Genomic DNA, 16,687 nt, shown 5'->3' on the forward strand with positions numbered 1-16,687 from the left:
GTCAAACATGCAGTTTGTGCCCACTTTCTGTTCTTCCACAGCCATATCATCCATCCATCCATTCCCTTCCACTTATCCTGTTCAGGGTCGTGGGGGGGCTGGAGCCTACCCCAGCAGACATAGGATCAGAGGCAGGGTACACCCTGTACAGGTCGCCAGCCTGTCACAGGGCTAACACAAGGAGACAGACAACCATTCACACCTATGGGCAATTTAGAGTGACCAATTAACCTAACCCTAGTAACTGCATGTCTTTGGACTGTGGGAGGAAACCCACACAGATACGAGGAGAACATGCAAACTCCACACAGAGAGGCCCGGGCCAAGGTGGAATCGAACCCAGACCTTATAGATGTCACTCTAACTGTGAGGCAGTAGTGCTAACCACCACACCAAAAAAATTCTTTTGGCGTAAAATCAATAAACATTTTAAGTACTTTTATTGTTTTGCATTTTAAATTAGATTTGAATTCTATGCATGCAGTCTTTATGAAGCAGTGACTGTTGAAATTAAATTTAGTTAATGCTTCAAAATACCTGCCCAGAGGCATGTCAGGATGGTGCAAAGTGGTTAGACTTGCTTCAAGGCTTTTGATTAAGGCAATGTGACAAGAACAGTGGGAGTGATGCAAGGAGCAGATACTTGATAATGTCAAATCAGAGCCAGGAGACAATTTATGAATAAATTAACCAGAATGCTGACTGCCTAATCCATTAGCAAATTAAGATCAAGTTACCAAAAAAAAAAAAACTTATGTGATTGACCATCTTTAATAATCCTGCCCAAAGCAACAGCTGCTGTACTGGCAGTAAACACACACATTCATAGAAGCACTTTTCCTACAAGCGGTAATTAAAGAAAATAATTTTTTTTCGCCACATTTACTTTTGGAGCTGGCTCACTTATTTGTAACATAGTAGCAAAAGAAAGAATTCTATGTAGCTGAGCAAGCTGAACAGTTAACAATTACACAACTCATAGCACAATATGCGATAATTTGATTGTGCCAGTTCACACCTATACATGGACTTATTTGAGAAGAAAACATTGTCACCCTCCTAAAATAATGGCCCAAGTCATTTTTTAACAAAAAGTTTATTTTTTCCTGAATCATATTTTCAATAATTGGTTCAGTTTTTTGTGTTTTCTGAAAAACCTAAATAAAATGACCATTATTTTAGGAGGGCGACAATATGTTTTTTACTGCACTAAATTTATCTCATCTGGAGTTGCTGGTTACATGACATGACAGTTTGTAGGATACAAATTATTGATATAGAAAGCAAATTCTAGTGCCCACTGCATCACTGCAATGCAAAACCTTTTAACATTTTTCTTACTAGTATATTTCAGTCATTTTATTCAATCATTTACTAAGAAATGATAAACTAAACTAATTACAGATTTAATTTGAACAACTGTCACCCAGCAGCCATCTTGGCTATGCCAGTGGGTAGTTATTTCAGCCCAAACAGAGCAGGTCCATATATAAATGCAATTCCTGCGATGAAAAACTGCACTTACAGAATCATTGATACAGACTGCTCAAATGACTTTTGCCAAAGGTTTTTCATTATTATTATTATTTAATTTGCAATTGGTTTCCTTCTCCACATACAGTACTTAACAAATTTATTAGACCACCAATGTAAGGTTTATGCCACAGCTGTCCTACAGTATCCAAAATAATTTTTCATGCTTGTAATGTTAGCCCAAGCACAAACTCTTTAATCTAAATATTTCTAATGCTAAAACATAATCACTGTTATATATGAATTTTAAGACTTAGTTTTATACTGTAAGGAAGTATAAAAAAATAGTAAAGCACATTATTATTTTTTTTAAGGTGCCAAATTAGTTATTTACTTGCATTCCTGAACAGAAAAATTCATTTTACTGGTTAAATGTTATGTTTGACTCAAATTTGGGTAAAAAATTCAGTTTACTTGCCAAATAAATAAAAATATAATTTTTAGTTTAAAAGAAGTTTTTGACAAATTTCTAAAATATGTTTTCTTGTTATTATGACAGGTATTCTAATGAATTTGTTAAGCACTGTATGTGCAAGGACACCAAAACACACTTGATGTTTCCTGGTTATTCAACCAGCATGTTTTACATTTGGGAATGTTCCCATCGCTCAGTATTCTTCATTCTTTTGAGTCTCTCCTCACATCACTCGATCAATACTTTACTTCTATTGGTAGTCAAGTCAATTGCTCGTGTCACAGTACATGCCTGCTTGGTGTTGCTAATAGTTACAATGTGGTTGCTACTCTTTATCTGTGTATATGGTCCTTAGGCTTATGCCATCATATCACCTAATCCTATAAGAAATGCTTGGATTGTTGAATGTGGAGCTGCATACACCTTTTCTCTGCACTTAACTGGTCAGGCATCCATTAATCATGCTGCAGTGTGAGCACCTCCTGAGCAAAGCTTTATCCTTGACCTTAAGTGACACTTCCTTTACAACATGAATGCAGCACAGAAACCAAACATGTCTCACCCTTTAGAAAGCTGCATGTAATTTCCTGTTCTCATTCACACAGTGAGGATATCGGAGAACTGTCCAAGTCTGAGCACTTGACTGACTTTATGACATGGTGTGATGAGGAAGTGGCTTCTTGGCAGGCTGCATGTGGCGCAGGTTTCAATTCACAGTGATGGAAGCTGCTGTCAGGGAATGTTACAAAGGCAACCTGCCATCACTCTTAGTACTGGGTCACAGCTCCAGGGCAGACATTCAGAACAGCTGTTACACTAACTTTTCCACTGTTGAGAACAGAATGTCTGTAAACATTATGACAACAAAGCTGTTTTGGAACTTCGTTTCTGAAACATCAAAGGTGATTTTAGTTAGTGCCTGTTGCAAAGCTGTACTAAACAGTGTCAGTCTTCATACAGTTGCAATGAGTCCAAGCAGAGGCTGCCCCTCCACATATGATTGTGACTTAAATCAAAGCTGTCTTAATCACATTCAGTGTTGAAGCTAATCTGAGTATTCATTAGAACAGGAACCTTCCTCAGTTGTAACAAAGGCTATCAGTCAAATGAATAAACAGGGCAGAGCCACAAACTGAACTGGACTTCTCCATAGAGACAATGATTCAGTCATTGTCAGTACAAGTCCAAGACATAGAATGTAAAAGAATTCTCTTGGTGTTAGTCCAAGCCTGAGAAGTTTGCACTATTTGTATTTGTGTCACGCAGAAGCCCATATAGGCAGTGGGTGTGCCTCTGTGTTGAAGACATATTGGTCCAGGCTGATGACGTTAAAGTCATCTGAGAAAAGTAGGTAGAAATATTTCAGGGTCTCTCCCAGGAAGAAGCTGTCCATCTTGTCTCGGGGGCTTGGGTAGTCCGGGTCGCACACATTGTTAATGGATGTGTAGCCACCAGAGGGAACCTGAGGGGAAGCACACAGCTATTTGTCCAAGCTCACACCATGTATTCAGCAAATCTTAACTACTGAGATCACATTCATGAAAATGTATGAGGGCCACAAAAGGTGTGCATTAAACAGGCCTGTGTTTGACAACATGCTGAAGAGCCATTTATCCGTAGTGAAACGTCCCAGACAGATCTACATAGATTAGCCTTGATTGTACAGACCTTTGTGTATCTGTTAAAGTTTTGGAGAATCTCCCAGCCCCAGTCCTGGTATTTGTGATCCTTTGTGAACCTGTACAGGTAGAAGAGACTCTCCACAGTCTCTGGTCGCAGAAGGTTGTGTCTGTCTGCAAGCTGTAACACAGAATACACACAAGACACAAACAGAAGATGAGCCACTTCTAAGCTTAGTTTATACACCCCTCACTAACATGTTCAGCTGAAGAAGTATCTGGATGCCCAGTAGACACTAACTTTAACAAGCCTTGAGAAACTGCATTAATATCAGCACTGTGATATTGTTATTAAATACAATGCATTATTATTTTTATTATTGCATTTTGGTTATTATTTAGAGTTTTCTGAAACACCATAAGCTGCAAAATGCTCAGAACTACAATAAAATAATTATGTGAAGAAAACAAAATACTAAATGGAAAGGTGTAAGCTTTAAACCTATTCCATTATTCCTAGTCTCATCTTATCTTCTAAATTACTTTTAATCATTCCTTGATGTCATCACAGTATAATTTCTTATTGCATGGATGTTCGAGAATCTGGATTGTTTTCTTTAACCACTGCAGCGAGTTTCTCATCTGGGGCTGACAGATCACACACACAGTCCTTACCTCCTGTTTTCTGTTTCTGTTAGTCTGTTTCATATGAACTTTGATTCCAAACTTTTTTTTAAGGGGAAATGATATTCAGCACTCCTGTTATTTCAGCCTGAGTGTTGTTTATTTACCGTATTTTTCGGACTATACGTCGCTCCGGAGTATAGGTCGCACCAGCCAAAAAATGCATAATAAAGAAGAAAAAAACATATATAGGTCGCACTGGACTATAAGTCGCACTTTTTTTGGGGGGGAGAGGGGGGGGTTGATAGAATCCGAGACTCAGAGCACAAATTCCATCTTGAACGGCAATTTAAAATAATAATGGATTAAAGAACAGGACGAACACGGTTACACCTACGTTATGCTAACGTAACACATTCAGCTACATGACGCACAACGAACACGTGTTCGGTATGTTAACGTTGTAAACACACTTCCACAGTCGGCGATATTCACAACAAAGGTCGTCTTTATTAGCAGAAAAACGGCTGCTGTAGGCCACAGCCACGCCAACCACAACTACAACAGCGGAACAGCAACACACACACACAGGCAAGCTCTCGGTCTTTTTCTCTCTCTCCATGCTGCCTTCACGAACCTCCCGAACAGTCCGAAATCCCACAACATCAACACGCTCTCTAACTAAGAGAATCGCTACAGTATGTTAACGTAACATTAAGTTATTCAGATAACCATAGCATAAAGAACATACTAACAAGTTAACCAAACCATCAATCCATTGAATTCTTCATCCTCGGTGTCACTTCTAAACAATTCCGTACACTCCGTAGACGAAGCGCCGCTTCCTCTTCTGTGTCGCGTTAGTCAGACTCGTCGTCAGCTGCAGTTCCAATTATTCCAGCCTTTCTGAATCCCAACAGGATGGTTTGTCCCTGAAGCCCATGTTTTCTTGATCCATCCAATGACTTGCAGGAAAGTTGGGTGGCGCATTCTCCCAGTTGCCGTTAAGCTGTGCTCTCCATCCATCATCCACTGCGCCCACAGGTTACGCAAGACTGCCTTAAAGCTGCAGTTCACGGAGATGTCAAGTGGCTGGAGTATTTTGGTTCATGTGTTACAAATGTCACATATACGTCGCTCCGGAGTATAGGTCGCACCCCCAGCCAAACTATGAAAAAAAGTGCGACTTATACTCCGGAAAATACGGTATTTATTTTTTTAACAGTTGTCACTCCCAAACCACCGTCTCTTCTGGCTTCATCACTGGACCTCTGACACTATTATTAAATTAGAGGTACAGGGTTCTTCTTACAACATCGTCACAGCTTCCTCTGCTCCACCTGGTGGTAAACATGTTTCCTTATATAGAGAACTATATGGAGACTGCACAAGGCTGTTGGTTCTGAATGCACAGTGGTGAGAACAAAATACGTCAGTACACACGTTTCATGAATCCAACAGTAAGTGCAAACTCATCTTTTGCCCAGGGTAAGAACGTTTCCAGGCAAATATTGGTAATTGATGCCAATTATGCCTACACACTGGGCCTCTCCATATAGTACACATCTTCCCACTTGTCAGTGGTAAGGTTGGATCATATTTACACTTCTTAATGTGTCAATATTGCTTTAATTATAATTAGAGTCTATAGTAAGTCTACAGTCTATAGTAAGACTTAAAAGCACATGTAAGGAGCTGTACGCACTCCTGCAGGACTCTACCTACCTTTACATCAATGTCTCTGGTGCTGCCTTGATGCATGTTAAAGTGGACAATCTCAGGACTGAGGCCCGTCTCCATCTGGGTATACATCTGGTAGCAGGTCTCCATCAGTTGTTTAGCCAGATCCATATGATCAGAAGGCAAACCATTGTAAGCACCGAGGGCCAGAGTTCCTGGAAGAAAACACACAAGATGGTCCTGAAAAAAAAAAAAAAAAGAACAGAGACAGAGTTAGAGACAGGTGTGTAACATGGCATGGGTAACCCACAACAAATTAGTGTTGAAACGGCACTGACTTGACTATTAAGTTTACAAATGAATAATGACTTCATCAAAATGAAGTTTCATCTCTAGAGTTTCACGGTCATCATCTCCAAAATGAATGACAAGCACTTACAGCAGATAACATACACTCAGAATCCTTTTCTAGATTTGTATTTTTTTTTGTAAAATGTTTTTAAACTAAATTATTTTTGCTGTTTGGGCACAAAAGCCCAAAAATAAAAACCTGTGTTTTCAGAGGTGTTTGCTATTTTGTTCTCAATGACAAGTGTTGCGAGTACAAAGACACATACACACTACTGGAACTGGAAGACCAACACAGAGATGTTATAGAAGAAGGAGATGAGCAGGCTCCATTTCTAAGAAAGTTGAGATCTTTCAATGTGTGAAGAAAAATGATGGAGACTGTCTATCACTCAGCTGTGGCAAGCAAAGTATACTTTGCTGTGATCTGTTCAGAGAGCAGCATTGGAGCTGGTGACAGACTGGATAAACTGATAGGATAGGCTCTGTGATAGCAGCAAAATGAACACTTATGAAGGTGTTGTGGATTGGTTACTGAACTAACTGCTATCTATCAATGACAATCCTGACCACCATCTGCGCCACTTGCTTGACAGGCAGCACAGTGTGATTTAATGCAAATCTATGAAAACAACATGAATGTTTATGACCAGATGACACAGCAAAAACCTGCAAAACAGAAGAATCATTAACACATCACAAAGTTTGCCAATGTCTCCTGAGATCCACAGTGAGAACAGAAACACATAGAAAGGATACTTTATTTGGCTAGTAAACTCTACATAAGGAGAATTTCAGAGTGAGGCAGCAAAACTGTTTCTCACAGAAGTATTCAAACTCTTCAGTATTTTTTTCTTTTGTTTTTATTTATCAACACCAACTAATCACAGCTTGAACAGACTCTTAAATAACAGATGAAAAATGTTTAACTCAGTTGCATTTGAACATTACTGACCATTTTAGAACTGAACTGTCCATGTGAGACCTCACCAACAAAGGTAAGCCCACTGGGAGACGACTTCTGCAACAGGTTCTTCTTTACGCCCTCTATTGCCTGCAGATAATCTTCCAAGAGTCTGAAATGACACACACGCATGCACCCACACGCACACACACACACACACACACACACACACTCTCTCTCTTCAGGAGCAGAATTTAAAGTCAAATCAGTGTGACAGGACCCACAAGGTACACAGCTACTGTACAGGAATGTAGAAGGAAGCATTTCTGGACACTTATATGAGTAAAGGTGACTTTCAATTATTCATTAATTTATTACAGTACCTCACACTTGAGAAAGAGCAAACCTACTTTTCTATGAGACTGCTGTCCAAAATTTGAATGTGCATTTATTTTGGAGGTAAATGATTACACCCCCTGACTTTTATCTGATATGCAACCTCATAGCATAAATGAGTGGGGAATCCTGCTTGTTTTCATTTTCTGTCAGGCAGTCCTCTTTTTATAATTCATTGGAACAACACAAGACAAAAAGCTTGGCCACCTTGGCCACCTTCATCGAATCCCATCCTAAGTCCACAACTGCTTCTCTTCTTTTAGCTGTGACTTTTAAATCCCATTCCATTCAGCTCATTTCCGACTCCTATTTCTGTCTATTTGTTTTGTTGGGCTTTTTTTTTTTTTTTTTTGAAGGCATATTGCTTTCAGTTTTCTCTCCTGGAGCTCTGATCTCTTCCATAACCTTCCTATTTTGTTTGTACTTGCTCCAAATGTTGAACACAACTGGCTGGGAACAACCAACATCTTTTGCCACACTTTGTGTATAATTCTTTCCACTGTTTCAACTCAGCTCTCACTGAGGCAAATGGACTGGTTCTCATATAGCGCTTTTCTACTTTATGTTGAGCACTCTAAGCACTTTACACAACATGCCATTCACATACCTTCATACAAGCACTTCTTTCTAAGCTTAAGTGCTTTCTATCTAACATTCATACTCAAGACAGTTGCATCAGAGAGCAATATGGGGTTCAGGATCTTGCCCAAAGATACTTTGACATGCAGACTGGAGCAACCAGGGATCAAACCGCTATCCTTCCGATTAGTAGGTGACCTCTACCTGTTGAGCTACAGCCATGCTTGTTAAGACCACACTGTAACCCTCTCTTAACTGGAGGCTATTTAGCATATTTATATTTGTGCAGTTATTTGATTAGAAAAGCAAATTACAATTCAATTCAACTTTTTAATTACCACTGAATGATTCTATGGGGGCAGCAGGGTGACAAAGTGATTATTGGTTGTTACATCACAGCAAGAAGGTCCTGGGTTTGAATCCACCGTGACCCGAAAATTTCTGTGTGGGGTTTGCATGGGTTTTCTACAGGTACTCTCCCACTTAATGGGGTCAGGTTAATTGGTGATTCTAAATTGCCCATAGATGCAAATGTTTGTCTGTCTCTCTATGTTAGCCCTATAACAGGCCAGCGACCTATCCAGGGTGTATGACAGTCGGGAGAGGCTCCAGCCCCCTCGTGACCCTGAACAGCATAAATGGAGGAAAATGGATGGATTTTTTTTTTCCTCTACCTGAACTGTAAAAAAAAATCTGCCACTAATTATTAAAATAATTGTATTTGTTTGAAGTATTGTTTGAAGTTAGAATGTTCAGCTATTTAAAAAAAAAAAAAAAGTGTGTCATATCTGTGATTTGTTTATTTTCTACAAAGCAAAAAAACGTACAGTTATGTCCTTAACTTCTGTTCCCTGAAGGAGAGGAACAAGCAATAACACATCTAGTATGGAATATCACGCCCCTGCGTGTCCTGACTGAAGACACCTCTATTCACACCTTTAAGGTGATGACATATGTGCCCAGCTGTGCAGCGAGGCACCCTGGTGTAACTCGTTCCTCTCTTTCAGGGAAGAGAAGTTATAGACATAACTGTTCTAAAGCTGGGACCACTCCTACTGGTTTTTTGTGCAGCAGTGTTTATTTCCTCCCTTAGGCCTCATTTACACAAGGTTTTCAGATGAAAACAAAGTTTTGTTGCATTTTGGCCTGTTCATTACACAACAACGGCATTTTGAGACCCTGAAAATGGTACAATTTGAGAAAAGAAAAAAAAAAAAACGGGTTCCAGAGTATAGCATTTTCAAAATGCTCTGTTCTCTGTCTTCGTGTAAACAAATAAAACGCTACTTTTTGAAAACAGGAGGTACTGCCACATGCACACTATGGTTGCAACTCCTTTACATGTGCATTTTCAACATCTCTTGCGATTCTGTGTGAACAGTGATCATTTTTAAAATGTTTCAATCTGAACACATTAAAACAAGCAAAGAAAAACAATACCGCGTCCACTTGTGTAAACGGGGCCTTCGTATCGCTGCTGTTTTGCCTCTTACAGTAGGACTTATTACACTGCAGAAATGAAGCAGCCTGGCCCGGAACTGTAACTGGTAACTCGTAGCAACGGTTTTCGCCACCCACGGAGAGGGGGTGCAAGGATGCCACTGAGAGGGGTGAGCAGCCAGTCGGCTGACCTGGAACACTGTAGGTGAGGCATTATTGCCCCCCACCGTGTCTGCAGAGAAAAGGCATCACCTGCCTGACCTGGCTCATTTGGCCTGCAGGCTGAGGATTTATAATTGAGAATACACATTTTTTTATTGATCATAACATGGGAACATGTACATTCACAGCGGGAACACTTGATGTAGTCATCTGAGCATTTAACACATCTACAACGGGAGTAACAACCTGAGGCAGCAAAAAATCCCATCTTTGTGTGCAGTGGATTTGTGCTTGAGAGACTGTTCAGTGCCTTCTGGGACTGACAATCTGAACAGAACTTGGGTGGCTCCTTTTGGGCGACAACAGGTGGGGGACATGGGGTCTCCCTGCCGCTCGAGCCCCTCTCCACTCAATCCCACAGCTAGGAGGCTTCTTCCTTCTAGGCGTGGAGTCCCTCTTGGGCCCTGAAGGTAGGCCTTTGCTCCAAGCTGACTGGCATGGAACCTGACCTGTTGCTGGTGGCACACCCAAAGCAGCTGTGGGCGCCACTCTCTGGGCAGCGAGATGGCTCTCTGGGCAGAGCTAGCCCCTAGCTTGAGCTTTACATCACATCTGGGGATGATATCGCAAAGAGCCTCTGTCTGTTTCTTTCTCAGTTCAAATTTAACCTGAATGGTGCTGAGTGATTGCCCAAATAACCCAACAGCAGACACTCGTTCATCCAAATAAACAGCCCTGTCCCTATCCAGTACATCAGAGAGGGTCAGCCACAGATGCCGCTGTTCCACTACTGTTGAAGGCAGCCCTCTGCCCAGGCAGAGCGCTGCACAGCAGGACGCACGAATAATGTAGTCTGTGGTGACTCTGACATCAGTAAGGAGAGGTGCCAGTCGGCTGTCTGGGGGAACCAGTGACCCCAAGCTCTGCCAGGCACATTACCTCGTACGAGCATAGTGCACATAGTGCTTAGGGCATGGGCAGTGCCCACCTGAGCCCGATAAATCTTGTCCAGATGAGACACAGACAATCTGCAGTGATTGGACAAGAGAGTTGAGGGGAAAGGTACATGATATTGAGGAGGCGGTGAGTGAGCATGAAGGGAGGATTGCAGCCCTGGAGGCGCTGTGCAGCTTGCTTCAGAAGGGAAAGAATTACATCACAAGAAATAGGAGGACCTTGAATCACGGTCAAGACAACATAACATCAGGATACTCGGAGTGGCGGAAGGTATGGAGAAATCATGATATGATAGCAAAAACCCTATAATCCAAAATTCTTTGAAGGTCTGGAACCAAATGTACCTAGATGCCCCAATATGTAGCACGCCTTTAGGCCGGGGCTTGAGGACATTAGATTTATGACATGGCAAGGTAAAGGTATTTGCTCCCTCAAAGATATTTATATTGATGGACATTTAGTGTCATTTCAGCAGCTAAGAGTGAAATTTAATCTTCCAAATTCAGATTTTTTAGATTCTTACACATGCAAAATTTAATTAAAGCCTCGGCCCTGCATTATGAAGTGATTCCCCAGCGTTCGGTCCTTGACAGCTTTGTGTCTCTTGAACCATACACTAGAGGTGCTGTTTCTTGCTATTACAGTGTTTTATTAAATATCTGATAATTATAGAGAGCAGTGGCAAGAAAAATTGGGGGCAGATATTTCAGGTAATGCTTGGCAAGAATGCATTAAAAATATATATCATAGTTCTATCAAGGCTAGGCACAATTTAATTCAATTTAAGGTGGCGCATAATTTGCACTTTTCTCCCACTAAATTAAAAAAATATATATAAGGATGTTTCCACTCTGTGTTAAGTGTTCTAAAGATCAGGGGACTTTGGCTCATCTTTTTTTTCAGTGTCCAAAACTATGGCCCTTTTGGTGTCATGTGTTTGAATTTCTGTCTGGGGCAACTGGTAGGGAGGTTCCATGCACCCCCCCTTAGAGCGTTGTTTGGGAGTTTTTGAACCAAGATGGGTGAGGGACAAGAAAGAGGAACAGGTTATGTCATGGTCTACACTAGTGGCCAAAAAAGTGATATTGCTCTGTTGGAAATCAGATAAACTCCCTTCTTTTGAAATGTGGTTGAGACAGTTAGGAAATGTGCTTCATCTGGAGAAAATCAGATTTACCTTGACTAAACAAGAAAGTGTTCTATGACATCTGGCAACCAGTACTTAGTTTGATGGAGAAATTCAAATAATATGCACTCTGTATGTATTTTATGTCCTCCCACTCTTGGTTGGGAGGTGACTGTTGTGTGTTCTTTTTCCTTTATTATGTAGGAAAACTAAATAATCAATAAAAATATTTACAAAAAAAAAAGTTGATGGGCCAACCCCAACCCCAGCCTTCTCCACGCTACCAGGCTCTAGATGCTGTCCATAGCTGAGCACAGTGATGTCGTACCTCTAGCTGGATTGGCAAAGCAGACAAACAACTGGACACATAAACGCACATTCTGAGTGCAGTCAATGTTTGCCTGTAGCAGATGCACCGGACAAGTGCTGCCGATGTACTCTCTCTAGAATTGGTGGTATCATTTCCACAGCAGCATGTCTGGCCATGTCTAGCGCATCAATTCCCATGGAAAAGCAAACTTTGTAGCAGCTCCTATTTGCCTAGGAGAAGAACGGGGGCAGTGGGTGTTAGCCTGCACCTCAACAAATATGTCCCATATCTGCAGCAGCCTGGGCTCCCTCCAAGTGCTAACATGTAAAATAATAGATTAGCAATCATAGATTTCATCATACCCAATAACTGTAAGATCATTTGGAAATGAAGTCTGTGTTCCAACTGAAACTGAGCGAGGCAGCAGTGAAATGCAGCCACTCTGCTCTGACAAACGTGCACCGCCGGAAAGCAAACATATTTGCTTTCAGAAGAAAGAGATCTTCTGACTTGGGGTCAGCAAGCTCTTTTGAAAATTCACTGAAAAACCCAGTGCCTGAATGTGTGACAACCAGCTGCGTCACCGCCTGCTCTCTGCAACTCGCTACTAGAGCACAGTCGTCTGGATAGGCTAAATGTGGACGCCCCTCTCTCGTGACAGTGCGAAGAGCGAGAGACAGTCTGAATGGCAGCACCAGGTATGCTATGCGTTTGAATGCAAACATCAAACTGCCTGTGGTGGGTTGTCCGGGTGTGTGAAAGTAAGTATCTGTTAGATCCATTGTTGTAAACCAATCACCCAGGCCAAGTGCATTCAAAAGCTGTCTGAGTGTTAGCAACTTGAAGATGTATGTTTGCAGGTATTTGTTCAAGATTAAAAATGGGACGAAGCCTTCACCATTATTTTAACAGCTGTGCCAACATTTGTTCGTCTCCAAAGCTGGGACCACACATACTGTTTTTTTGTGCAGCAGTGTTTATTTCCTCCCTTAGGCCTTGTTTACGCAAGGCTTTCCGATGAAAAAGTTTTGTTGCATTTTGGCCTGATGTGGCCTACAGTGGAGCACAGCAGGAAGTAGACACTGTGGGATGGGTAACTTGTCATGCTGTGTCAAATCTGTGAGAGTACAGAGAAGATGGGTAGCTAGTCCAGCATGGTGCAGATTCCAGATTATTGTTTAGCTGCCTTCCCTAAACTAAACAGAGTATTTCCACTAGTGAAAAAATATGCAAACTATTTCCTGCTGTGTGCTACATGTGTGAAAGCCTTATTTCAGACAATATTCCAACCTGATTCTCAACATTTTGTCCAGAGTTCATGTGTGAAAAGCTGTCTAGTGTTTTCCTGGACAGTGGGAGTGGTCAAACATCTTCCAGATGGGTTTATTTTGGTTTGATTACTTTGCCTACCTTGTTTCATTATAAAGTGCTAGCTACAGTTTGACTAAGAAGTCTGTGAGTTGATTGTCATAGCTTACTAAAGTGAAAATCAATTAGCTCTTGGAACCTGCAGTAATTGGTCTGTGGCTAGAAGCAGATCCACCACATTTATGGGACTGACTGTTGAAGTCACATTGTCACATTAATTCATGTGAAAGTAAACACTGGGTACATTTAGTGTGACTCACTGGTCCTCTTTCTTGCCTCCCTGGATCCACTGCTTCAGCAGGTATTCATAGTAGCTATCTGCTCTGGCTCCAAGCGTGTAGATTCCCTGATGTGTGAACTGACCATTGTTTGTGTTGATGAACATGGGCACAAGACCATCCAGCTTGCCATCCAGCTTATGAATCTGTTTCATAATCTCAGCCACTGCATCCTGAAGAACCAGAGACAGAAGTATCATAGGTGAGGCTGCGGCTATGCACAGTACCAGTCAAAAGTTTGGACACACCCATGTTCATAAACATTTCACAAATGTTTGTAGAAGCAGCCTGTATGTTTAGGTGCTTGTTTTTATACACCTGTGGCCATGTAAGTGGCCATGCACACCTGAATTAAATAATTTCAATGAGTGAGTGAATACTTCTGGCAATACAATGTAAATGATTCTAAATATCACATTATAGTTTGCATCCAAATATCATACCACATTTAACCTCTGATCTCACATTTACATTTCTCAACTGCTTTTCTTTCAAGTTGACCCCAAAAAGTGTTATATTTTTAAAGAAAGTACTGCCAAGAGAAAAAGAATGAATTCACATAAATAAATTAAAAAAAAAAATCACACTCACAATCAAGTATTTTAAAATGGGTTTTAACAGTACAAATAAAAGCCTGCACTTTGCACTTGTTTTTACTGCACTAGAAACTTCTTAAAGTTTTAAAGATTTAAAAGAACAAAACAAAGTTAATATATACAAAATACAATACTAATGCCATAAAAGTAAATACTGCCCAGAGAGTGCGCTGCTTTTACGGAGGTTTGCGCTCTCAAAGTGCTTCTTGTTAAATGTTATTTTAGTTGCTGTTCTGGATTCTAATCATTTTTGGGATTCAGCAGGGAATCATTCATAGATCCGGACATATCTTTTTGAACTAAAGGTTTCTTGTGAGTTTTATGTATACTATGTCACTTGATGTCATATTCTCCCCCATGTAATTTTGTAAATAAAGTAGTTAATTATATAGATAGATAGATAGATGGGTAGGGGTGTCCACATTACGGTCTTTGGAGCAGGACGTCAGGAGTTTGAATCCTGAGCAGAGCAGCTGACCTGAAAGATAAGATCATGGCTAAGAAGGAGAACTGGACCCCTCAATACAGACTACCAAGACTATGTGAAGCACTCAAAGCGCTTTGAGTGCTCTGACTGAGTAGAAAAGCGCTATATAAGAACTAGTCCATTTACCATTTACCATTCACTCTCTTAAGATCTACTAGAAGATGCAAATGCAGCACTATGGACAATCTCTACGACAACTGTAACTGAAACCAGTCAGTTGACGTATACCACGGCAGCAGTGATCTCTGTTCCGTCTCCTTGAGATGCTTGGCTATAAGATGAACAGCAATAAGGAGCAGTACCCTCCATGGAAACGACGACTAGAGGCCAAGATCAAGGCAGCACAGAGGGTCAGCTCTCAGAGTTGCAGAAAGGTGTAATGAAGAAAGCAGTGCGTAAGAAGTACAACAGGCTGTCCATACCTGAGGCCTTAGAGACTGCCAAGCAAAGGCTCACAGCCTTGGCTAACCGCCTGAAGAAGCATACCAGAGAGATAGAAGCCAGGATAATAAACCGGATGTTCTCCACCGAACCATCCAAGGTATAGTACAATATGAGAACAGCACCCCCACCAAGGCTGGAGACAAAGCCCTACTGGAAGAGCATATGGAAGAAGGATATGTCACACAATACAAATGCTCAGTGGCTAGTGGATCTAAGAGCAGACCACAGCAACCTCCCTGAACAGGATCCAGTAACCATCACAGTGGCAGACATCCAGGGAAGAGTCTCACACATGAAGAGCTGGACAGCACCAGGCCCTGATATGATTCACACCTACTGGCTAAAGAAGCTAACTGCACTCCATGAGCGCCTGGCAGCACAAATGAAATAGCTGCTAGAGGCTAAGACACACCCTGAATGGCTGAGTGAAGGCTGAACAGTCCTATCCCCAAGGACCCCCAGAAGGGACCAATCCCATCCAACTACCGGCCCATAACATGCCTCAGTACAACATGGAATCGCCTGTCAGGCATCATAACAGCTAAGATGAGTGGGCATGTGGCACAATACATGAGCGAGGCCCAGAAAGGAATTGGCAGAGAGACCAGGGGAGCAAAACATGAGCTACTTGTAGATAGAGCAGTCACTCAAGACTGTAAGACCCGACTGACCAACCTGTGCACCGCCTGGACTGACTACAAGAAAGCCTATGACTCAATGCTGCACACATGGATCCTGGAATGCCTAGAACTGTATAAGATCAACAGGACCATAAAAGTCTTCATCAAGAACTCAATGGGGATGTGGAGAACAACACTAGAGGCCAACTCCAAGCCCACTGCACTAGTCAACATCAAGTGTGGGATTTACCAAGGAGATGCCCTGTCCCCACTGCTGTTCTGCATAGGCCTGAATCCCCTCAGCCAGATCATCAACAAGACAACGGATACTGACTACGGAATGGAGCAACCATCAGCCACCTCCTGTACATGGATGACATCAACCTGTATGCTAACAGTGAATGAGACATCGATTCACTGATCCACACCACCAGGATCTACACCAATGATATTGGAATGTCATTCGGACTGGAGAAGTGTAGTCGGATGGTAACTAAGAGAGGAAAAGTAGTCAGAACTGAGGGGATTACACTACCAGAAGGCAACATTGCAGACATTGAGGAAAGCTACAAGTACCTTGGAATCCCACAGGCAAATGGCAACCATGAAGAGGCCGCTAGGAAAACTGCAACCTCCAAGTACCTGCAGAGAGTAAGGCAAGTCCTGAAGAGTCAGCTGAATGGGAAGAACAAGATCTGTGCTATCAACACCTATGCCCAGCCAGTTGTCAGACACCCTGCTGGGATAATAAACTGGCCAAAGAAGGAACTAGAAGCCACCGATATCAAGACAATAAAGCTC

The 16,687-nt window shown here is 41.6% G+C and overlaps 1 protein-coding gene across 6 annotated transcripts in view; it reads right to left on the bottom strand.

Moving 5' to 3' along the window:
- Positions 1 to 282: 282 nt before the first annotated feature.
- man1b1b (mannosidase, alpha, class 1B, member 1b) overlaps positions 283 to 16,687 on the bottom strand; it is a 31,531-nt gene continuing 15,126 nt past the window's right edge. For 5 of the 6 annotated variants that reach the window (XM_030725588.1, XM_030725585.1, XM_030725584.1 and 2 more), the window contains 5 exons: positions 13,722 to 13,912; positions 7,175 to 7,295; positions 5,917 to 6,111; positions 3,617 to 3,748; positions 283 to 3,410 (listed from right to left, as the gene is read on the bottom strand). In XM_030725588.1, the coding sequence (XP_030581448.1) occupies positions 3,207 to 3,410; positions 3,617 to 3,748; positions 5,917 to 6,111; positions 7,175 to 7,295; positions 13,722 to 13,912 (843 nt within the window). In that variant the 3' untranslated portion in view covers positions 283 to 3,206. Of the gene's footprint in view, positions 3,411 to 3,616; positions 3,749 to 5,434; positions 5,532 to 5,916; positions 6,112 to 7,174; positions 7,296 to 13,721; positions 13,913 to 16,687 lie in introns of those variants that run through there. The other variant, XM_030725590.1, reaches the window with a different exon arrangement.

The sequence above is a fragment of the Archocentrus centrarchus genome, unplaced genomic scaffold (genome assembly GCF_007364275.1).
Source record: "Archocentrus centrarchus isolate MPI-CPG fArcCen1 unplaced genomic scaffold, fArcCen1 scaffold_63_ctg1, whole genome shotgun sequence".
Taxonomy (NCBI): Eukaryota; Metazoa; Chordata; class Actinopteri; order Cichliformes; family Cichlidae; genus Archocentrus; species Archocentrus centrarchus.